Source organism: Ischnura elegans, chromosome 6, assembly GCF_921293095.1.
Source record: "Ischnura elegans chromosome 6, ioIscEleg1.1, whole genome shotgun sequence".
Taxonomy (NCBI): Eukaryota; Metazoa; Arthropoda; class Insecta; order Odonata; family Coenagrionidae; genus Ischnura; species Ischnura elegans.
Genome location: NC_060251.1, coordinates 109,761,144 through 109,787,542, shown reverse-complemented (window position 1 = coordinate 109,787,542; position 26,399 = coordinate 109,761,144). Strand labels below are relative to the sequence as shown.

At 37.9% G+C, this 26,399-nt stretch overlaps 1 protein-coding gene across 1 annotated transcript in view; it reads right to left on the bottom strand.

The window, feature by feature from the left end:
• Positions 1-4,432: 4,432 nt before the first annotated feature.
• Positions 4,433-26,399, bottom strand: part of LOC124161498 (sperm-tail PG-rich repeat-containing protein 2-like) — a 141,859-nt gene continuing 119,892 nt past the window's right edge. Inside the window, exon 11 of the mRNA XM_046537835.1 lies at positions 4,433-4,737. Within this exon, the coding sequence (XP_046393791.1) occupies positions 4,480-4,737 (258 nt within the window). The 3' untranslated portion in view covers positions 4,433-4,479. The remainder of the gene's footprint in view (positions 4,738-26,399) is intronic.

The following is a 26,399-nucleotide window of genomic DNA, read 5'->3' as shown; positions in this document are numbered from 1 at the left end:
CAGGGTTTTCATGAGGAATACTTAATGAATGACCTCTTACCTTTCTTTGGACGTCCCCATTACTCATTCGATCGATCGATTTTGATCCTCATCTTTCCTTCGTAGCAAAGCATGTCGAAAGCCACCCTTGACTTCTCCGGCGCTGAAATTGCCCATACCTTACTTCCTTGAAGAAGCAAAATCCAAATATAGGTTTCGATAAATTGTTTCTTTGCCAGTGCGCTTAAATTAGCGGTATGTGGATTTTTCTAATGATAGAATGTTCCTGGGCTATCCCACAGATAATTTCAATATTCTTCCATTGCTTTTTTTATTAATATCTTATATTTTACTTGTATTTCATCCTAAAAAACTGTTTTAACGTCCGTATTTTTAATTATATCATTGCATAAAAAATGATATGAATAGCTGCGACTCCTCGGGATCATAATATGGTGGTTTCCCCTAGTCTTCCACATCGTAGTACCACAGCCAATAAAGTAAATGTTACCACAACTGCAGTGAAATGAAAGTCACTGCACTGACCACTGTGGTCTCCACATTCATTCACATGAAGGAGAGCTGCTTGCTCCCCCCCGTTTGATGGGAGGCATTATTGTAGGCGACCTCCCGTCGCCAAGTCACGGCATCTTCACAGGCTGAAGGTTATATTTAGGTATCTCGCCTCGTTTACCCTGTGATAGACCCAAACCACCTCCGAATGCTGTCGATATGTGTCCACGACTGCTTATCCGACCAGTAAACTCACTTTTATCGCAACTATTCTGCATGTCGACCCACCATCCATAACTCGGAGGACGCACCCGGTGGCTTCAAGCTTTTCCACGAGACTTTTTCTCAACAATGGTTTTAACGTCGACAACTATTTTAAGATGGGAGATTTCAATTTCGGATAGTTCCAGAGATATTGAAGCTAAAATTTAGGTGGAAGGGTAACCTCACTCACGGCAAATTTTCTGTATATCGTGCTCCTATCCACAATTTATTATATTTGATTCTTTTAAAAGGTATGAAAGGTATTGAAATGATATTTTGTGGTTCTTAATCAACGTAGAACAATGAAATAAAAAGTGATTATAATGTCGTATGGTGAAGTGTCGACGTACATCGAGAACACAGCTATCGCTACTCGCATAATATCACTATCTAATATCCATTAAATCTTATTTCATGAAGTATAAGCTCTTCATTAAGATTGTTACACTTTCAAAATATTGATATTTTTGCCCTAAAATTGTGTAAAAATTATGAAAATCCGATGACGAGCTACACCCGTCATTGCATGATTTGGCATCTGAAGTTCATGACGAGCTAGACTCGTCATTTCAGCGCAAGGGGTTAAATATTTGTATGATCTTAGGTTTTCCCGGCATATCAGTTGCAGAAAAGTTTATGGGTTTTCCACCGGTTGATGTCGTCCATGTCTCCCGACGTTTCGATCCGCGACTTGCTGTTCACCCTCAGGGGATATTCCGAATGATCGGAATATTCGGAAGATCCCCTGAGGATGATCAGCAAGTCGCGGATCGAAACGTCGGGAGACATGGACGACATCAACCGGTGGAAAACCCGAGAAACTTTTCTGCTGTTAAATATTTGACTAAGCCCTATTCTGGAGGAAGAGAATTCTATTCTCGAAAAACGATATTTCGTTGTGAGTATTTTTCGCACGGGGTTTCGCAGAACTGCGTTGGCGACAGAAGAGAAGGTCGGGGTGGCGCCAGTGGAACGGAATGACTTAGAGGTAGCGCCACCTGGGAGGGTTTCGGCAGGGGTATGGGATTCTCCCAGGGGCGCAAGATTGGTAAAATGGCGTCTGTGGGCACCCGAGCGCCGCTTGAGGGTAACTAAAGTTATTTATATGAATATGAGATGAAAGGACTTCCTAAGAAGTCAATCTTAAATTCAAATATTTAGCCCGCTCATCCCATTCCGCCCGCTGCGTCTCGTCCGCCTTCGCAAACAGGGATTCGTCGTCAGAGAGGACGAAAACATTTTCACTTACTCTTCCCTTCCTCTTACGCATTTTCCACTCTTCTCTGCTTTTCTCACAAACTTTCCTCCTCTTATTTTCCTTACTTCTGCGAATCCAATTTATAGCCATGACGCGAGAGGCATGAATATTGCATCAGAATCTAGGAAAAAAAGAAAACCAACAGTCGCACAAAATAGGCCTCAGTGGAGGAGGCGAAAAAAATTAGAGATAATTACAATAAATTAATAAAAAAGACGATTCTGTGCAGATGTTTTTATATGATGCGTGGATTTATACGCGTGAGAAGCCGACGTATAAAACAGTAGGAGGATTTTAGGGTTACATTCACACGAAATTATGTTTTATAGTGTATTATTTTTTCTGATAATTATCAAAAACAAAAGTTGCCCCACAATATAGAGAAATTCCTCGCCTACCATGTGGCTTGTTTAATTTTTTCCTCTAGTATGAGTAGCCCCGAAAAGAATTATTAGTTAGTCTAAGTCAGTGACGGATCTTTGGGGGGGATCTAAGGGGGCTATAGTCCCCCTTGGTTATCCAATTTACACTAGATAGAATGGTAATTTTTCCGACCCCCAATACTGCTGGGTTTCAACTTCCACTAAGACCCCCTCTTGTTCCAATCCTGGATCCACCACTGGTCCAACTGAAGTGCGTAAATTTGCCTCGTGAAAAAGGCAAGTTTACACCTCTTAAGTAATCAATCTCCTTCGTAGGCCCACAAGTAGCGTTTTAGCGTAACTGTGACTTATTGTTTTGGTAAAATATTCGAAAATGAAAATTTTACGATGTAATCTTGTTCAGTTCCATGCAAAGTATGGAATAAATAATTAAAATTTTAAAAATTATCTACATGAAGAAAGCTCAAAATTATTTTAATACCTTACAAAAAAGCGTCCCGCGTAGAGCATTTAAACGCGCCACTACGTCATTTATCTTCTTAACTCAAACCAACACGTTGCCAAAAAATATTTCAGCTAGTATGATTGCCAAAAATTATTATGAAATAATCGCTTCTTCACAATTTATGTTGAAGTTAACGAATTAACCAATTGCTAATTTAAATTAAAATAAATAAGCAAAAGGGTTGCCAAGGGTCAAAAGTTGTTGACTAGTTACAGGGTAAGATGAATCAGTCTAAGAGACCACAACGGCGTGTATAATTTGAGATTAATAAGATCATTACTTACATGAATACTGTGTCTAATAGCTATTTATGGAGCAGAAGAAGAATTAAATCCAATAATGTATTTGATATTTTAAGTTATAACTCACTCATTCATTTCGAAAAATTCGAAAGAATAATTACACGGCTTTCTCCTCAAACTAGGACGACCCTATTTTTTTGGTGCTCTAAAAGTTTAAAAAAAGACAAGAATACGTGTTGAAATTAGTCTGACTTGTAATCACTCGGTTTTAAACAATGACCAACGTGTGAATGTACCCCGCGTGTGAATGTGCTCACCTGTCTACCATATCCACGCGAAGACAGGATCAGAGCAGCAAAGGCTCTGCGCCACAGAGCATTTAGGCTCTATCTTAGCAAGTAACACCAGAGATTCCTCGTTTTTATGAAATCGCCTACCGTACTTAACGACATATTGAATTAAGAAATTAATATTTCAAAATAATCGCAAGAGAAATTGTCTACTTTTGTCACACACTAACGTCATATTCTAAAGGAAATATTCTTAGTTATTCAATGCATGGTTACATTTTAAAGTTAAGTAAATTGAAAGAGGAAATAAGAAACTATATTAAACATGCGCGATTCTAAAAATATTCCTGCAGGTGAGTTGAGATTAGTATCAATGAAACATCACTGCAACGCTCATCACACAAATATATGAAAAAAGTGAAGTAAAACTTCTTTATATATAAATTTTAGGATATTGATTTGCATTTCACAACATGGAACGACAACACAATCAATGATTTAACAGTAATTTCCACTGCTTCAAAGTTTCAAATTTCACAATTATCACGCAATTTCGACAAATATTTTCCAGAACTTTGAAGTAAATATACAAATACTATAGATAAGGTAGTCTTAAAGGCTACCTCATAGTTAAGTTTAAGTCAAGTGTTTCATACTTCTCCGTAATCGTAAAAAAGTTTTGATAGTAAAAAAATGACTTCCAAGACTCTCAGATAATAAGCAATATTACGAAAAAGTTATCCAAAATCACCCACGATTTGGAAAACATTTTATCATGCTGAAGGCCATTGATAAATTAAATTTAGAATAGCTCAAGATGTTATTTTAAGTACTTTGACGAATATTTAAAAATTATTACCATTTTATGACACACAAAACCTCTTCCTTAGTTTATATATCGTGAAAATATCGGGAACAACGGTTTTTCTAGGAATTTTCGTTACACAGATGCACTCTATGTAATTTCCACTAGTGACTAGAATTTTTTCCGGCTGAAGTCCGTGTAAGTGTGCTCTCCTCGGGGAACATGCTGCAGCACAATGGGTCAGTACTTCTCGTCGGGCCCTCTTGCCACGCCGAATCTCTTCCCTCGCCATTCCGCCAATGCGCTGGACGCCTCAACGGGCGCCTGGCACCTCAAACACAGGGTGCAGTGTTTCGGCGTGGACGTGCCTTCGGGCATCTCAGAGCACGGAGTCCGCTTCCGTCGGGGGCGGCTTCCCTTAGGCCAAGCGATCGGGTCCCTCAGAGCCAGACAGGTAAACCTCACGTTGAAGCTTTTCTTGAGCATGCTGGAATCAACCTGAAAGAACCCCTTCCGTAAGAGACGAATCCACCAGCCCCGTTCGCAGCAACCTGACGTGATGCATCTCTCCGCATCCCGATCACAGGCCAACAATGAAAAAACATTTTTACTGAAGATACCTTATTCTTATGTTTTTTTGTTGCTGAATCCAAATATGATGGTTTTAAAGTTCTATCACCCACCATTTATTCACATTGTACAGTTAAATTTATGAAATCATGCAATATTTTTAGAATTTAACAGTTTTTTTATAGTTATAATAGAATTGAAGAAGTAGGTCTAATGAACGAAGATAATGGGGGATTACTGTTGGTACTTCACCGAGAAGTTCAGCAAACGATTCATCGCAGAAAAAGCTACACGAGAAGCTTCAAGGAAAAAAGGGAAAGTAAATGAAGACCTGTTAACAAATGAACCCTGTATTATCACGCTGTAGTAAATACAAACAATTTTATCACGATGTAGTGAACAGTAAATACAAACAATTTTATGATGTAACACAGTGTTTCATTGATTTCCCTACATACCGTATAGGGATATTAGACTAAATATTAAATACATATTGCTTGGAAAGTATGGGTGATACAAAAAAATTAAGGCCAGGTTTGGATTCGGTACATACAAATCTATAAAGATCAGCTTTTAAAATAAAAAAGTTTTCAAACAAAATATTTTGTTGGCCTGTGATAATCAACGGTCACGACGCGCGCATCAACCGCCTTCATCCATTAACCTCATCAAATTCCAATCTTGATAATGACATAGTGTACTGTCGAAACCTGGGTCGGTTATTAAAACTTCTGTGGAACATACAACAGTGTATCTTTATCATGTTTCCTGTCACCAAGTTCCACCAAATATCGCCATTAAGCATTGAGTTAACCCCTTCCAATTCAATTGATATTCCGAATATCATGCTCCTATTCTCTATTTATTTATTTTTGTGGTTCTCTTTTAAATGGTAGGTAACGAAATGATATTTTGTAATTTGTAATAAACGTACAACCGTGAAATGAAATGTAATTATTAAACATGGAGAACTACACAGCTATAGCTACTCGAATAAAATCATTTTGATCCTTCCAATGCATCATGTTTCATGAAATATGAATTAATAGTGTATACTATGTATGTTTTAACATTTTTAAGCTTTCAAAATAATTGTATTGTTCCTCTAAATAATGCTGAAATTAAGAAAATCCTATGACGAGATACACTCGTCATTGCGCGGTTTGGCATTGAAAGTTCATGGCGAGCTAGACTCGTCGTTACAGCGTAAAATTCGTGTGCTCACGTAGAAGAAGACTGCTGTAAGAGTAGTTCAGACATGACATCTCGCTACTACATATTACCAATATAGATTAAGTGAATCATCTTGGATTCACGATGACTTCGAGCATATCGTGGGGAACACATATAAGAAATATTTGTAGCAAATCCCCGAAGGAGCTATGATTCGTCATGCGTGCTATGGGAATATTTTCGGATGAATGAGTAAAAGAGAGGTGCTATTTCGCACTCGTCCGCACCTTGAATTTACAGCGAGCATATGGGACCAGGTGCAGAAAGAGTTAATCCATGAGCTAAATATATTACTAAGGAAAGCTGCGCAATTCGTAAAAAACTGCTGAAAACGTCAAGTAGTCATGGCGGAATTAGCTCTGATGTAGTTAAAGTTTCAAGAGGCGTTCCACAAGGAAGCGTAATCCGCCCCCTTTTGTTCATTATATGGACCGCGAGGGCCTAACACCTAGTGCCATGAACTTCGGTATAATTGCCATGGGGAAATAAAGAACCTGGATAGCGTAGTGGTCTGCGCAGTGGCCCGGAAACCCAAAGGTCCGTGATTCGATTCCCGGTCCAGGGGTATTTTTTCTCATGGAAATTCTTGTATATGAAAATAGAAGTATTCCACACGTTCCGTTATAGTATTGACAGAAAAGCAATGGAAACGACAGGTATTTAAAAAAAAGTCAATCTGCATTTTTTGTCTTCGCCTGCATATCAAAATCAACATTTCCTCACGGTACATCGATAGCTATCGACTCCTTCTAAGATCGAAGAGAAACTTTTTTACCTTCGCCAATAGATCGAAATAAAATCGACCACGCCTTCAATCGATCCTTACCCTCACCGCAGTGCTTCGAAGAAGCTGTCCGTCCATGAGTACAAGTTGGTCTTATGAGTCAAGAGGCATCTTCGAAGAACGAACAGGGCTTTAAAGAATTTTTGATAAGTCATTCGACTATCGATGCACATTCACATTACTATGGTTCTTGCTTCGAGATAATGTCGAAGAAAATTGGCAATTTTCTCGGCTCACCACCACTTTCAGTCGAAACACGCCTCGTTAAGCTGCAATAGACCTGTATACACATTTCCTAAGTGTTCAACTCCTTAGTTACGTCAAGTTAAGTTGCTGCGAACGGGCCAATACGTGTTAGAGTGAAACTATATGTTTAAAGTTAAGATTTTGTTTTCTCTTTAAAAATTTGTATGTAACCGCGGGCTGATGTCCGTGATATAACTTTCAATTTTATTTTTCAATTTACTTTATCAACTTTCGAGAGAGTTCTTATGTAACTATGCTCTATAGCCCACAAGGAAAGTTCGAAGGGTGGAATCAAGCCCGCAGTAGAGGGCTAAGAAAAATCTGGATTTTCAGGGCTCTTAGTCCCTTCATACAATTCTCTGGTAGTTAATACTCTGGTACTAATGATTGCAACCAGGGGAGGGTGGGGACTCAATGGGTTCAAATCCCTCCCGTAAAAGTTTTAAAAGACAGTTGATTAATGTGTACTACCAGTAAATTAAACAACGCGAGATGCGTTCACTCTCCCAAAACCACTCGAAACATACGAACTCGATAAGAGGCAAACAAACCGTTAATAGGATGATGTCACTTCGTAATATAATACACATGCATCATTTCAATTTGAAAATATTATTACGATTATGTTGCAGAGTTAAAAAAAAGCGTCGCCTATTTCTAAAAAAAAAACAAATAATATCAAATCTCAATTATGAATTAATGTGATCGTTATCACAGCCAAAGAGTGCTTCAATTCACAAATCAGAAGTATCATAAAGTGGGTAATGAAATAAAGCTATTTTGTACACAAGTGCACACCCCTTTGAAATGCCTCACTGAACTGGAAAGCAATATTTACAGCGGGTAATTACACTTTTCAAGTACCTATTGAATATGCTGTTGTGCCCAATTTTTTGAGCATCAAGAAACTTGACTCTCGCACTTGCAAAAAAGTCGCCACAAAGAATGATGATTTTCAGATTTGCCAATGTTACATATCCGAACAGAATTTGAGAGGTCCAGGTTTAAATTTCATTCACGTAAAATAATTATTTTCGCTGAAACCATGTTTTCGGCAAATTCTTTTCCCACGACTGCGTGCAACGTCACTTGTTAATGCAGTAATCCCATATGAATTCCTTCAATGTGTTAACAAGGGTTGGATATGTCAACTTTAACCTATCATGAAATTTAAGGCAGAAGTTGGGAAAATAATTTGGTGGATGAGTATGAAAAACCACCTTACACGATTATATTCTTCCAATCGCTCCTTCGATCTATGCGAATTCTATGCGAATTCATGAAATTTGCGGCAAACAATAACGTTCTAAATTCACTAACTCAGACATCAACATTGACGTCATAACTTACGCCTGAAGACGATGATAACACATCGAAACCCGAGTCGCTTTATGTAAAAAAAAGTAGTAGTATAAGTAATAGTGACATTGAAAAAACAAGAAAACTAATGACGTTCTAACTCCATTAGGCATACGATTCAACTACAAAATTCCCATGGGAATAGAGGCCAAATTTTTCACCCTAAATGATTGGAAAAATAGATTACGGATGAAAGCGGCGGAAAATAGATTTTTTCGAACTCAATCGGGTTTGATTAGAATAAATAAAAAAAATTGCGGAAGGAATTAAGGCGATATATATAAGACAAAAGTGTACAAGCTACTTCCTGATGGTTCATGGCAGTTTTCCAGTAAAATTAGCCATTCTGGTGAGATGGCTTACTGATGTGATGAGGGGGATTATATATATTTTGGTATTTTTGATATACATAGTTTTGATGAGTTTTCAGCTAGTATTGCGTTTTGCTGTTAGCCTTGAACATATCCTTTGAATGGGATTGTTTCCAATGTACTTCATGTGTGTGAACATTTAGTGCGGCTTGATTCCCGGCTAGCATTAATCGTAAAATGAGTTTTGTTAAAAGAATATTAGGAATGTGCGACGACAAAGTGAGAGAAATCAGATACTTTTCCCTCGTTATACCACAAAATAGAGTAATACTACTGTTAGAATACGCTGCCAGTGTTTGGGACCCTCATGAAAAAGCCTTAGTAACAGAGTTAGAACGCGTGCAAAGAAGAGCTGCCAGGTATGTGAAAGGTCGTAACGATAGTCTTGTTAGTGTAACTGACCTCTTAGATAAACTCGGATGGGAATCTCTGTCGGACCGTAGATTGAAAAGTAGACTAAACCTTTTAGATAAATTCAAAGCAGTGACTTTTCTAACGAAGTTAACCATATCTTGCGGACGCCAACATACTACGGAAGATAAGATCATATAAAGAAAATAAGAGAGATAGATTGTAGAACAGACAGATTCAGAATGTCTTTTTTTCCACGATCAATAAGAGATTATAACGGCAGGCATAAAGCTCATAAATAGATTAGATGACTTTTAGTGTAGCCTACTTACCTATGTAAAACTTAATGCATGTTTCTTAATTGCATTTATATTTCTAACAGCATAAGGTATATATTTGCTAGTATACGTGACGTTTTTTGGACCGTGTGGTGGACATGTGGGAGTCCAATTGCATGCTGCATGCTGGTGATTGATCACCCCCTGCCAAACACCCTAGAGGTGGCTCGCAGGGTATTATGTAGATGTATCAAATTCCGCACACCAAACAATAAAGGAACACATCACATAGAAAACGGTCAAACGGAGCGCTAATTACAGGATATTAGCGCCAGATGCCGTGCAGGAATGGCGATGGAAATCGGTTGACAAAAAAGCTACTTTTTCTTCGACTGCCATGAAAATAGACTGAGGTTTTTTTTTCCATCGCCCCGCTATTCGCCCCTTGCCCTGCCCACATCTTTTTCCTAGATGGTCAGGAAATCCAATTTAATGACGCAGAAGCGATACGGAAGGAAAGGAGGAAGATTGGGGCGGGGGTTTGCCCGTAGACTTAAAGGGCGACTTTTTTCCCCCCCGAGGCGGAGTAGTCGTCGGTTGATTGGTTAGAGGGCTCCACGGTGGGACAGTAATCTCCACACGCCTTTTTTTGGCCTTTCTTTTCCACATCTTCCTCACCGCTGAGAATCGGCTTCCGTGGCAATATTCCAACGGAAAGGAGCTGAGTCGCAGGGACAAATGGTAAAAAAACGAGGGCGCAGGGAGGTCGCGACAAGGGGTAGGAGAGAAGGGGTGAGTCTCAGGGGAAGAGCTGAGTCGCTCAAGAGTGAATCGTTCATCATGAACGATACCCACATGAGCGAATCATTATCACAAATAGAATCACATTGTTCCTTAAGGACGCTATACACGGCGAATGATTTCATTCGGATGATCATTAAGCATGATCATTCACCGTGTATGACGGAACAATTCGCGAATGAACCGTCATGCGCATGATCATTCAGTGAAAATTAGAACATGTTCTATTTTGCTCGCATGATCCTGTGAATGATCAAGTGATCATTCAGCATTATCATTCACATGATAATTCACCGTGTATAGCGGCCTATAAATGTCTAATGATGAATGATATAGCTCATGCAGGTTGCGTCGACCATATGGTTCATGAAGAGTCTTCGCGCGAGGGAAATTGGAATCACGCAGAAACGTTAGTATAGGTCATATCCATCAATGAGGTTTAAGGAGAAAATAAAAATAATAATGACGACATAAGGAGAATTTGAGCCGTGGCATGACAAAAAATAATGTTTTAATGAGTACTAGATACGGATTTTGAAATCGGTGATAAGGGGTGGAACACTGAAAATCCAAACAATTAATAATAAGTAAACTCACATATTTCTCTTGGTAAAGAAAGCATTCTTAGAAATGTGATTCACTATCGCCATAACACAGGCCAACAATGAAAAAACTTTTTTACTGAAAATACCTTATTCTTATGTTTTTTAAGTTGCTGAATCCAAATGTGACGGTTTTAAAGTTGTATCACCCACCATTTATTCACATTTTACGGTTAAATTTATGAAATCAAGCAATATTTTTAGAATTTAACAGTTTTTTTATAGTTATAATAGAATTGAAGAAGTAGGTCTAATGAACGAATATAATGGGGGATTACTGTTGGTACCTCACCGAGAAGTTCAGTAAGCGATTAATCGCAGAAAAAGCTACACAAGAAGGTTCAAGGAAAAAATGGAAAGAAAATGTAGACCAATTCCAGTTGACAAGTGAACCCTGTATTATCACACTGTAGTAAATACAAACAATTTTATCACGATGTAGTGAATAGTAAATACAAACAAGTTTATGATGTAACACAGTGTTTCATTGATTTCCCTATACACCGTATTAGGATAAATCACAGACTAAATATTAAAATACATATTGCTTGGACATTGTGGGTTATACAAAAAAACTGAGGCCAGGCTTGGATTCGGCACATAAAATCTATAAAGATCAGCTATTAAAATAAAAAAGTTTTCAAACTAAGTATTTTTGTTGGCCTGTGTAATCTGAAGTGATTCGTAATTTAAGCTTCGACGGATTTCCAGCCCACCGATCGAATATTGTATCATTTGTAACATTTGGTTCACTGGTCTCATTTTGATTCGCTCTAAGTTCATTTAGCACAACAGAGCGTCATTTCCAACCACAGAGTTCATCTTGATCCGCTGCACTCATTTGTAGTGATGGGACAAGTCGGTTTTTTAGTGATGTCTATCAGCGTTCACCACTCAAAGAAGTGAGTCAATCAAAATTCAATAAGTCTTGATTTACTTTGTGGTATTCCATTATAAGTTTTCCTGCATATCCGACAATTAATTATACCACTTATTTTTTATCAGATGGGTTTCAATGAATTATCATCATCTAATTAGCGCCTGAAGATGATGATAATTCATTGAAACCCGGGTCGCGCACCTTTGAGTGTCACTAACTATGTATGTACATTTTTTCCTATAAACATTCTGAATTTAATTCCACAATTAGCCCCAAAATCCCATGATTAGAAAAATCTTTTTCATTCACTTAAGGAGGTAATATTTAGTAGTGGAGAAAAAGTAACTGTGCTCAATTCCAGTAACTTCTAAAAAAAGCAAACAATTACGAGTAAAAATTACTCATCTGAAAAAGTGATCAGTAAAATTACAGTTACAATTACATCTTTCAAGGTTATCTACCCTGGAGACCTGGCAACTGTCGAATACTGCTATGGAAATGTCGAACTATTCAGTCATAATAAAATTCTAAAGTCGCTATTTTTCTTGCTATGAACACAATTATTACTGCTGTAAAAGCACAAGAGGTGTCATATTTTATACCCATCATAACAAGGCTAAAACGTAAGGGAGGTACAACGTAAACAAGCAAATTACGTGTTAGAGAGTAAAGTAAACATCGATTACGAGCAAGTAACGATTACAAAGAAAGTAACGACTACTCTTTCGCCGTAAGGAGTTTTATACAAAGAAAAATTAAATTTCGCAAAAAATAATCCTAATACTTTTACTAGATTACTTACCAACACTGCTCGTCGGTCAACGGTCATGTGAATCATAACCGTTGAGGGTTACTTTCTATGCCTGAACATTTTTCCAGAAATATTCTGAATAAAATTCTATAATTAGTTCCAAAACCCCATAATTAGAAAAACTACGACTGATCTTACGAAATGACCGCACGTGGCAAATACCAGTGTGTATCAAACTCACCCCAACCAGCCAGTTTACATAAGGAAATTTAAACAATGGCGCATGCGTACCGTTGGCTGCGTTAAATGTTGTTTCTGTGAAAATGGAAATTTAAAACATCCGAGACAGGAAAAAGCCGGACAAAATTACAAAATGACTTTTTTTGAGTTATAGCCTTGAAACTTCGCAGGTATACTCAAATATGATTGAAATTTAAGGATATGCACTTCATTTGACAAAGATCCCACCCTTTTCTGAGATACACAGTCTCAAACGTGAGAAAATTTCCATAAATACGCACGTCTTCAATTTTCTCTGAAAATCTTCCAAAGTGAGCAGAAGGTGAAGTTGAAGGTGGATTCTTGCAGAATAAAAAACCACATAATCTGATGGCACGGTGTTTTTTCTTTAATTTTCCGTAATCTTAAAGAATATCATCGATAAATTCTTTCCGCGCAGTTACAACACGTTACAAAGTTAATATATATCACGCGCGAGTGACCGATTTCGGATATAAATGGCTGGAAACTTTCTCTCGATCACGAACGACTGAAAGTGACTTCGATCACGAATTACAAACCGCCAACTTCAATCGACATCAGTCAACAGTCGCGTTCGACCGAAACGATTGTGCCGATCGTCCTGAGTGATGCCTCGTTCACATTACGATTGTCCGAGCGATCGTCCCAACGATAGTTGGCCGAACTAGCCGTGTGAATGCATGTCCTGACAATAGTTCATGTAGTTCCGAACGTTGCCACTTTACGATGGTTAGGCGCTGGGAGACCAGAAAAGGAAGCAACAAGAGAATGACGAAAAGCTCGTGAAGCTCTATTTTTTTCATAGATTTATCCTAGGAAGGAAGAATAAGGATGGAAGAATAATTATTCGGTAAATACAGTGGAACACTGACCCTGCCTACCTCAACAGCTTTGCTAACCGTCAATTTCTCGTTCACTTGAGATGTCAGCACAGGTTTTAACCATTGTTTTGTGGATGCACGATAGTTCCAACGATTGCTGGAACAATCGTAATCTGAACGAGGCATTATCCCGTTCATCAATCGAAATATATCGATCGCGTACGTCGACCTTTCACGACCGACCTATCACTACGCACCTAGTTCATATTGGACGATTTTAAAGACCGGTTCATCAACATGAAGCAAATCACTTGACTCGGATCACCGAAATGAATCGTGAAGCACACTTCCACTCAGGGGTCAACCCCCCCCCCTCACGACCTCTGTCCAAGTGCAGAACTAGGGGTCCAGAAGAGATGTAGTAAGGGGTAGGGGCATTCCCGGGCTACTAGAAGGAAAATAAGCTGTAAGTAACCTGCCTGAGGAAAGAGGCCAACAGACGCCAACTCCATCTGTGCTGAGAAAAGCAAACCAAAATTCACGCTACGAACCCCAACTGGGATGTATTTACCTCGGTAGCCAGTTTTTTTACTACATCTAGGGCAAAGAGAGTTTTTACTCGGCCTGTTGAATAAAATGATTTTTACTTCTCCGAATAACTCGCGACGGCCAGATATAGAGAAAAGGGGAAAGGGAATGAGATGTAGGTAGTTTTTACGCATATGGCATAAATTATTATCCAAACAGAGTAAACGCAGTTGCAGAAAAATATTCCATATCATTAATGCTCAGATACCGACTTGGCATTAAATTCATTGATTCAATTATAATCGGTCAGTTTTACAGTTTATTTTCGCCTTCATTTCGGTAGCCATTTTCACCAGGCCCCGGACACCAGGCGTTGTAGAAAATGAAAATATGTCAAGATTATTTTATGAATGATTTAACTCAATTTCAAATTCGTCAAACTTTCCTCATAATTGCGCTGAGCAACTTACATATTTTAACAGAGGGAGTTAGTTCACCTAAGAAACGGAAAAATAAATCAAGCAATAACACGTTGAGTTATCCATAGTTAGATACCTAATAAACTCGATTTCTACTGACTCGCTTTAAAGGTTAAATAATTACCAGTAGATCAACATTCAAGGTAATATTTTCATGAATGAATTCGATTTACATTTTTTAAAAGATGGTAAAAGCACCTACCACTTCTTTTAATATAAAAATCTGATGTGATATAAGCGTATCGAATATTACGAATATCCATTTACACTATAAAATAACAAAAGATTTTCTTCAAAGTTGAGGATATTTTCAGTTATAAAACAAATTTTAAGTGAACTTTTCTCCACGGCTAAGATGCAACATAAGAAGTAAACTTTATTTATATAGAAAGAAATTCCGGCTACATGATCACAGCCGAGACGGCTTAGACTACGGCTTTGCCCCAAATAGATAAAATAAAGACCGAATGAGCGTAGTCTTAAGCCTGGGGATGAAAAATGCTCCCTGCGCATCATTTAATGAACTAATAAACTGAAATCAGGCCATGAAAAACCTCTGAAGAAAAAGGGATTTAAAAGAAGACCACTCCAAAAAAAAGAGCATTCTCCAGCTTCCAAAGAAAAGGCTATATATCTCGTGACTTCCAATCAGATTGGCCAAATCTCCTCCGAGGAGATCCTTTCCGAAACCCAAGGGGTTGTTTACATCGGTGAAATCTCAAGACAGATGCGTTAAACGGAGAACTTGGACGGTTGTGAAGCAGAACCACTCCCGAGGCTTCATAACACGATTTTACTATCCGCTCTTAAAAACAAGATTAAGCATGAAAAACACGAAACGAGTAAAGAAAAGAATGCCCATGAGGAAACTGATCTTATTACACAGATAACTCAGGTTTTTTCAAAGATTAAATTGCTTTAAAAAAATCATTAGAAATGAAGTGGACTCGTTCACCATTTTTTTGACTGTCGTCAATTGCGCGCAGAAAAAAATGAGGAATTCAATTCAAAGTCTGCAATTTACGTGCAAGCAACAATTATCCACGTGCCAAATACATATGAGCAATCCATAAGTTGACCGCGAACCAATGCCGTAGATAGTGTTATAAAGATCCTGTGTGGCGGGACCTGACAAAGCGGTTAAAAGGACCAAGTTATCTGGCGAGGAGGGATCATAATTATAAGATTAATGCTCCAAGGCAGCTGTCAAATAGACTAAAATTTTCCTTCCCACATCGGGGAATAGAGGATTGGAATGGTTTACCGGAGGAATTTTTTTTTAGCCCTTCCCAACTAACGCCACTATATTTATCAATAGAATAAATAAAATTGAATTTTGAGGGCTTTATAAACGTACCTTTATATTTTTTGAATTTGGTGTTTCTTGTTTTTTTACTTTGGTCTTCGTATCTTATTGTGTAAAAATGGATGCTGAGGGCAATGTAAATGTAGTCATGTATTGTTTTTTGCTGATTTGGTGCTATTTGCATGGGGACATGTATTGTGTAAAAAATGGTATTTTGATGGCTATTACATTTTTTTGTACTTATGTTAGTATTTTGTTTTGTATTTTGGTTTATGTATATTTTTGTGTGTGATGTAACCTGTGAACAAAGCTGGAACTTTGCATTTTATATTTTTGTCTTAATGTACTTCCTGACTTTATGTTACCACCCGACTTCATGGTCGTCTTGTAACAATTTATGTAATAATAGTAATGAAAACCCGGAAAGGAGGGAGCGCAACTACTCTCGGAGTCAGCGATAATGCGGAATCATCGCTGTGAGGGGTCGAAAAAGTTAGGAATTTTACTATCTATATATCTATAGCTGAAAGAGTGTGATTATCCGCAAGACCCTTCTCTCTCTTGGGGCTCAGTACAGCAGTCATGCTAAGACGAAAACCCCGCCGTCTCGAAAGGGTTAAATCGCTTTCAAAAAATCATTAGTAATAAGATGGACTCGTTCGTCATTTTTTTACTGTCATCAAATGCGATAGAGTTTTAAAAATAAAGAGACGCGTATTTTTCCGCTATTCGATTCGTCGCCTGCCTCTCGAGCTATGCGCTGCGAAATATCGACGGAATTTTCCCTTTCACTGAAAAAGTTCATGACGTCACTCTTGCCGATCGAATCGCTTCCCCGCCGCAACTCCTCGGCCTCGCGCGTCCGTCTCAAGTGTTTCGTTGTCATAGAAACTCTTAACGACGGGTTCTTCCGGTCAAAGATTGGATCTCTATAAACGATTTAATAAGGTAGATATTTAATGACGTCACAAACTCATGAAAGGTGGGCGACAACTTTAGTGTTTTTTTTCATTTTCAAGTTATGAGACAGTGGCTGAATGAGGAAGAAGTTTTTTTTCTCCATAGCTTACCTTTCTTATTCATCTATCAAATAATTTTATTAAATTATAATTTCTCACCCTCGTATTTATATTCCCATTTCTTCTAGACCAGATTAGATACTGAAGATTTGGTAAACGATAATGATCTTATAATGCTTTTAAAATATCAGCTATATCACCCATTTCTATAACAACAAGGGAAATTTGCTCCACGTGGTTTAGTATGTACTTCAACAGAGACTTTTAATTTTAGTTATAGCAAAAAGGTATTGAAGCTTATTTTTAAGACATATTTTTCCTTTTTTTGGGTGACAGTGGACCTCTTTTCTCGAATGCAGCCTATCGTGATACAGGGTTTTGAAACTCCTCCGAATTGCAATTGGAATAATATTAAGCTCTGCGGTCGATTCGAAACCACCCTTATTTCATAATATTCTCGAGTTTGAGTACTGCAAAAGTGATAATAATTCAGAGATCGTGCGAAAGGCAGAATCGAGTAACCAAACAATTACTTTATTACAATACTACCATGCAAGTGTGGCCTTATGTATCAAATACAATGTACATCAATCTTCTCTCGTGATAATTTGCAGGCTATTCGTATTATATTTAAAAAAAAACTCATCGCTTCCGTCTTTTTAATTCTTTTTCTTTTTCTTTCTTTAATTCTCAGCTTCAAAATTCTACACTACAAAATAAATCAGAGTATGGGTTACCAAGAGGACGTATTCCTTCCCTTCAACCGGTCGTATGATATACTTTATGGTGGCGTAATACTCGTTTAAAACTAACGCCATCATCTTGAAAATCTCAGAATACATTGATTAAGTCTTTCTCAACATTTAACTCTTTCTCAAACAGAAAATGCTATTGCATATGGCAAAATAATGAGGTAATATTTTGAAATTTGAGACGCTGTAAATAAATATTGACTTATTGTAAACATTGAGATATTGTAAATATTGACAGAAGTCATACCATTAAAATGTGATCTGTCTTTATGCTCTGAAAATTTTAAGATGATACCATAAGGTCTGAGCGAGCGATTCCGTCACCAAATAAGACGAATTGTATTGGTGCAGTACGGTAGAATCGAATCGTTCTTATCGTGATGCATCAATTGAAAAGGTCGCGTTTCCAGTTTCCCAAGCAGTCAGTGGCGATCCTCGCCACCCCCCGCCCTCGGCCTAAGGAGACGTGGAGCAGGGCAAGAGGAGGACAGCGGAAGGGATTAACGGAAGAGAGACTCCGCAGTGGCAAGTCACCTCGTCGGACGCCCCTGCTGCTTTCTTTGCGGGAAGCTCCTCCTGTCTCGAAGGGGAGATTTCATCGTCTCGGCCCCCTGCAGAGCGAAGGACTCACCCGACAACCTTCCCTTACTCATCCCATTCCCACCTCCTTCTTCTTCTCCAAACTCCCTCGTCTAAACCACATTCAAGCCACCATACACACACATACGCACAATCAAGGATTAAACGGGTATTCAAGGGCTTATGTGTGCTTGCCCTGCTTGACTTACACACACAACTACCGGTGGTAAAAGCCATGGAAAACAATTGTGCCAAACACCATGCTTAGGACGTACATAGCGGTGACTTCTCATCAAAGGTTTCAAACTGGATTTCTTACAACAGTTTGAAATTGTATACCTGATGCAGGAATTTAAATTGATATTGCGGATTGATATCTACATTCGCCTCTCTATTACGAAGTAAGAGGATTTTAGATTACGGTGATTCTAGTTAATGATAAAAACTTGTATTTTTGACGATTTTCATTGAACCTTTTCTATATCTATCATATTGACAAACGATGCACTGCTTCAATTGGTACAGATTCGAATTGCTTTAGTTTTGGAATCGTTTCGTTTTGATTTTAAATAATCTCTTCCATCTGCGTTTTGGCACCATGATCCACCCCATCTTTTACCCAGTCATTCAGTAACTATTCTAATTACTTGACACTATCCCGACCCTAAACACCTCATTACATTAGACCTAAGATGACCATTCAGCAGCACTACCTCCACATTTTATCAATTAGCCCCCACCCCTCGTCAACTTGCATATATCTGACAGTTGCTCCATAAAGTTTTATATTTCTACCCTTGAGAATATCACTGTAAGTTTCGAAACCGGTTGGGTTAAATACCTTTTTGTGGAAAATATATACGTCGTTATTACCTTCGCTTACAATCCAATACTTTTGTGAATCTATACTGAAAAATGTGCGTAGCGGTTAGAAACAGTTCCAAGGACATGTGGACACTTTCCTCTAAAATACCTTTTGTTTGCTTGCGCCAAAACTCTTAAGACAAGTCAAATAACTGTATTAATTTTTAATGTTACCTTTTCATGCCTCACTGTTCTATTTTAGGCCGGCGAGGGCTTACATTTTGCATACACATTTGTTTCTAACCTTCTAATAAAAATATATATTTACCGTGGTATTAAATGTTATTTTTCAGCATCAATCACTCTAATTTTTGATTAATTACGCATTTAATAAAATCTGAATAGTATTATAGCAAATAAAAAGAAATCCTCCCGTCCAAAATTTACTTTCTTTCTCTTTTATGCATTTAAATTTGGAGAAGAATACTACTTCAAGATTCATATTTTTCTCGTTCCATGAAATTTAGCATAACAATGATATCACATTTAGGTTTAGGAGTAAGACTGCATTAAAGACCTTGGCTCCTGGAGGTGGGCCTCCCTCTTTCTCCACAAAAAGGGATCGAGGAAAACAAAAGACGCTCAAGTCCCTTGTTTACGTCGGAGAGAGAAGACAGCGATCTGCCGGACGCTAATCTCGTCGACCAATCAGAGGCGCCGCCGCCATCCCTCCCACCAAACTGCAGGCCATTAGGAGGGGGGGGGGGAATAAGCCCCATAACATTTTTCACCGTTAATCTGCGCAAAGAAATCCACAATACGAACACATACAAGTCAAGAGGACACGGCCTCACGAAGTGGGACGCAGATGTCGTAGTAATACGAAAGACACATCTCCGACGAAAAACTCGTTCGCGAGAAATCAATCAATGCTCTTTATCCTCACAGAGGATTTTAAAATATTTTTTGGAGAAGCATGCGTTAACTGCTGATCAAATTATTGACACTTTAATAAAAATGGCAAAATTTTTCGCCAAATATTACACCACACTTGAAAATCATGGTTTAAAAACCTAATGCCACTTGTGAATATATGTTACATATCCTGCAAATTGTCTTCCGCAATCGGTAACTGTCCTGCATTTAAAAATAAAAAAGGCAATATACTGATTTGCGACTGATATATGGTCCCTCGGGAAGCATACGACCGAAAAACATTTTCCTTGACACATCTCTTGGCACAATATTAATTTAGCATATGGGCGATTCCACGCGTCACGGACTGACCGTCACAATAGGTTTTTGAACTTTTAAGAACACACGTAACGCGAACGGACTGACATACAAAAATTTTTCAACTTCCAAATTGCTGCACAATGGTGTGAAGTTTAACTTTGGTTGATACACTACTTTGTCTTGAAAAATAAAGGACTTACGTGACTTAAAATTCACTGTCACGGGCTGACAAAAATGAAACGAACTTTCAGCTCAGAGTAAAACCTCTAAGGTTTGCTCTGAAACAAAGAGCGATCAGAGTTTCAGTAAAATACATCTCAGAACACCAAATGAAAATTTCAAAATGCTGCAAAGCCCATTACAATAACTGATTTTACAGAGGAGTAATTCCTCTTGATAATTATCGTCACGGACTGACTTTTGTGATTCCCTTCTGGTATAAATTTATTCACTGCCAAAATATTTTACATAATAACTTCTTTAATTCAAAATAAAACAAATTTGTGCGAAAACCCTTAAAATTATTCAAAATAATGAACGAACCTCAAAATAGAAAAATTATTAATACAGTGGCCATAAAAATCAATTTGTGAAACAGGTGTTTTTTGCGCGTAGAAGACTCATTAAATTTAGTATGTGGCTAAAAACTGTGGTGAACACATAAAAAAATGTCTCTTATCAGAGACACACGCGACTCATGCTAGTGTCAGCACTTAATAACGAAAGTCGAGACTTTATAGAACAAACTTTGATCCATATCAGAATCTCCAACCACTTTTTTATTTAACCAGTCAGTATGACATTTGCGTGGAATTGCTCATCTGTGATATTTAAGTAATATTTAAATGCCACACATGAAAATCATACTAGTCACTAATAAGAACTTAAGCCTATTATATGCAAATCTTTAAGAATGAACTAATTATAAGCTGCTAATTCTATGGAAATATTTAATTATCTGTCCATAATTCCGAATTTAAGGCAGAATTCACAATAATATGCATTCGTCAACAGATTAAGGTATTCCATCGCAGAAAAAACTTTTGAAATAACTACCTTTATCAACTAATATTAATTTCGCTTTCAAAGCGATACTCATTAACAAGTTTGAAACCATTTGCTTTAACAGCTTCTATTCAGTATTCAGATAGAGAATTCCATGATTAGGGTGATTAGATGAGTATCCTGACCATATATCAAAGTCGTGCTTAACGAATAATACTGATCCGAAAAGTTTAAAAAGTTGATCATTGTTTCTTTCACAGCGTAGCGTCCGAGGAAACCATTTTTTTTAATCCAATTATTCCGTTTCCTAATCGATACAAACGCCTAAAAATCTATTTATCCGAAAAGTAAGAGCACCGAGTTATTTTTTATGCAAGCTCACTTAGCGAAATCAGTATGGATGATGCTTTGTGCAGTTCAAAAATCAATAGATCATCTGCAATGGCATTAGAAATTAATTAAAATGCTGGTTTGCGAGCTAGTCGTCCGTTTGAGAAACATTGACAGTGATTGCCTCATGTGTGTACAGGACCAAAATTAAAAGCAACTGTATTCGTAATTCTAATCCCACTTCTTTTAAAGAGTAATTGGAAATTGTAGAGCATTATAAATTATATACTGTATTGCAATTTAGGACGATAGTATAATTTAAATATTTTTCCCACCACTGGTTGTCACCCACCGCGCATTTAAATGAGTTTACAACTAGTGTTGCCTAGACGAGACCGTTGCGTAGAATTCGAGACGAGACGATACCTCGACTCGATTTCGAGACTCTCGAAAGTCTCGAAATACAGATGTACGTTTTGCATTGGTATTTTATATAGATTTATCCCTTAAACTATGTCCTTCTATTGAGATGAAGTAAACATTACCTTTTTCTTAATTATTACATTTTAAATTTAATTCAGTAATAACTTCTAAATAAATTATCAAACTATTAAAAAAAAGAATTGTTGCCGAAAAGTCAACTTCTGAATGCAAGAGCGTGACTTTTGTAGCCAAGTAAGGGAGTGTTAACCCCTCATCGCCGTCGTGCTTACCCAGTACGTTTCCCGATCTTCTTTATCTAAAAAATTTAGATTACAACATTCGCCACTCGCGTAGCTTAAAGGGCAGAATGATCCAAATTTCACGGAAAAATACGGTATAAATATTGGTGTTAACCCAAATTTGTATTCGTAAATATATATAATTTCTATAAAGCATAACTTTTAAATGCTACTCCTCGCGAATTCAAAAATTATATTCAAATTACTGAGAATAAATGGATCGCTCTAAACTCATCGCCGCGTCGCGGACATTTTCGAAAACCAATTAAAATGCGCCATATTCGTAGACGAAAATCAAGCTTCTAATTGACAGACTAGGACTTCCTCTTACTTCAATCCCCTTACCACAAACTCTCCCTTCTAAATTGTTGAAGCGATGAGCAGAGGATATTGGCGAGACCAGTGCAGACTAGCGAGACGCAATGCAACCATTTTCGACAGATGGAATAGTACAACCTACTCGCTTATAAGCTCTTACGACCACTCCGCACCTCTAACAACCGTGAAGCCAACAAAAAAGAAACGAGGTACGATGCAAAACGAAATGATCAAAGGGAGGAAAGTTTGAACTCGTCCGTTCGCGGCATGCGAGAAATGTTTGGACGACGAGTGTACGAAGCGAACGCTATTCCGGCCAATTTGCGGCCCAAGTGCCCATTAGAGGCGGGTAATCCCACGCTCCGGCCAAGCCACTACTAGTCCGCCGTATTATGGAGTCTCTCTGCACGTTCTAGAGCACGAAATGAGCGGTTGAATATTTCACTCATCTCCTTGCGCTAACATTCCTCTGACTTGTGTCTCAATTCCCGCACACCACTGGGAAATTCGAGATCATAGAATATGAAACGAAGACAGCAAGATGATGACTTAAACGCCTTACGAAGCGTACTCACAATACCGAAGGGGAAATAGTAATTTGAACGGATAAAAGGCTAAATTATATTGTAACTAACAAAAAAATCAGCGTCGGTTAAGTAATTACCCTAATCCGGGAAGGTACTTTAATTTTTTATTCTGACATGAGGAGATATGCCTTGAAGGGTTTTTGTCTGTAGATTAAGATAATGATCATCAAAATTCTGCTAGGTTTTTCAAAAAATCATGGACATTTGAAGTTTATCAGAGCGTATTTTAAATGACAAACCTCCCCGGCAACGTAGCATACAGCATATGAAAACGTTATCTTGGGGAGTGAAATAGATGTATAAGATGAATCCATGTCAAATGACCAAAATGAAATTCTTCTTCGGAACCACTTCATCCTTATTCACTTTAGGGATGCCGGAAAGTACAAGAGAAAGTTCACTCCAAACGGCAGCATAACACCAACCGATTCAAAGCAATTCATATCCCCATCTCAATTCATCTCTGAAATACTCAAAGTTCAAAACATAAACTCCTCCAATAAAAATTTAAAATGAAAAGCCTCAATTAAAGACAGCAAGAGTGAAAGAAAGTCAATCCATACCCACTTCATTTAATATTCTGCTGGCAAAAGTCAATTGACACTTACCAACACCTTAGCCGACCAAGACTTAGGTGTGAATCGCTGTATACCCGCGGTACTTAGAAGAGATGTCATGAGGACAACGGGACAGCGAAATGTAAAAGAAAAAATCCACTGTAACCCCCCAAACATGAAGTATGCTATTGTGAGTTTAAAATACAATTTAATGAGTCAAAAATAGTTTAAATGTTTCATGAGTATAATTTTCATTGATTTCCATCCATGAATTTTAGCCATCGACAGTCGAGGGCAAAAATTGCCTCATGAGGCTATAATGCTGTTTTGACTTGAAGACCCAGTGCCCAAAAAAAGAAGATAAATAGCTCGAGAAAGAAATCACGAACAGAGATTTGTGTACGGAAAACTAAGAGGTATGCCAAATTTGTAGCGATGGAACATACAATCCATAGGTTATCTGGAAACAATAATATAAGCCACTAAGTTGATAAAACTCGATAGACAGTAAAATGAAATTTATCGTTAGGCGAGAATGTGAAAGAAAAGTAATTAATATGCAAAGAAGATCAAAACGAACGATAACACTTTCTCAGAATTCAAATGATCAAGAAGTTCAAATCATCAGACTTAAGTCAATCAATTATTTTTAAACATTTATTCAGCAAAACTGATTCAATTACATGAAGAGAAATTGGCTAAGGTCACACTAAAATATATATTGATAAAATAACACAATTTTAAAAAGTTTACAAAATACTGGATTTATGCCAGTTTTCACGCTATTTTAATGCCAATTATTTTGGAATTCCGACGCCATACGTCTCTTTATCAGTTGACAGAAGAGGTGATTGGAGTAGTTGGAAAGGAATATGGAAAAGATGATTTCTCATGAATGTGCCACAGAAGGAAAATGACGAGACACTAGGAGACATCATCGAGAAAATCTCTTGCAATGTTTTCATGAGAGCACTCTGGCCATCGCCGGAAACAATAAATAATGTGCATGGTTGGAAAAATCGTAAAAATGATTAAGGAACGGAAATATCGCACGGTATCTCCGTCAGGATCACAATATATTTCCATCAAAACCATAAATAGCCCTCTCGCAGGTATCTTGGCTCCACACTGAGCACATCAGTCAATAGATACCGCGTGGCACTAAAACATGAAAAATTTTACACGAGGCCTCAAAATTATTGGGATTCATTGGGAAATAACCTCAAATCAATTCATCTTTCAGAAGACTTAAAAAACGGTATCAGCACATCACTCAACAAAACATAATCTATCAGGGCTGCCGACTTGTAAAAATTATTGGGGGGCCCATACTGGGGTCTTGCCCCGGGAAATTTTTTAAATAATGAGTTTTAAAGTTTTTTAAGCATTTTAGAAGAGTAATATGATCAACATTAGAACCATGAAAACTCGACTCTCGATACCTCGACACTCCGGGGAAAATTGGCAAGCCTGACATATCTTTTCCTTCCCCCATAACGAATTTTTGGGGGGGCTCGGGCCCCCTTAGGCCCCATGGAGTTGGCGCCACTGTAATCTATACTGAAACAGCTATGGAATTTCTCCTGGATTCTATGGAACTACTCCTGGATTTTTGAATGATAAATAAATTATTCTTCCTCATACTCCGGTGGTGAATTGCCCAAAATTTTTTACGGAAATTTCTGACCATAAGTCCTAAAAAGGTATATAACTTAAGGTAAGGATAAATGTTTGAGGAGCAAGATACTAAAAGTTAAAAATATCAACTCCTCGAAGAAAATTGAGTACTGTAAAACCTCTAAATCGATTAAATATTGCAAGGGAGAAAGTTGTTAAAGCCAATCCATACTCCATATGACATTCAATTGACAAAATTCAACATGCACTTACCAAAACCTACAAGGTTTGCAAGGCGTACATTGTTAAATGCACGCAGAACACGATGCGTCAATACACTCGTTAATATCGACGACAGATCACTACGAAACCTAATTTTGTACAAGATAATAAATAGTTAAGAGCCGATAAGAACATTTCGTTTTCCGAGCAGTAACGTGACCACAAACGAATTTTCGTTGACATTAAGATACCCAGGTAAATGGTGATATGGAATCTGTTTAACAGCATTGAAACCCTTTGCTCAAATGAACTTCACGGGTTGAAGCATCTTATCTACATCTACATAATACCCCGCAAGCCGCCTAAAAGGCGTGTGGTAGGGGGTGTTAGGACACCATCCGTTTACAGCTAAAAAAATGAAGTGCCCTAACGAAGTTGGGACTAGCGTTTATTAAAGTCCTCTATGGTTCGGGGGAAAAACCAATTCCCATATCTATCCGTTCGGCAAAACGTCTCTCTTAATTTATCGCTTCTATCGGACCTGGAAATATAGTGTGGCTCTAATACTATGTTCTCTGTGTCGCTATTAAAGATATCCATTCTCAATTGTTCAAGCAATCTAAGCCTAGCCCGCAGCCACCGAGTCTCCAGCGGCTCCCAGCCTAATTCGCTTAACATCTGGGTAACACTGTCTCTGCGCTCGTAGCAGTTTTTGACGAAACGCGCAGCCTTCCTTTGTATTTTATCATAGGAACCAATTAAAGAGCAGTAGGAACTTAGAGCAAGCAAAA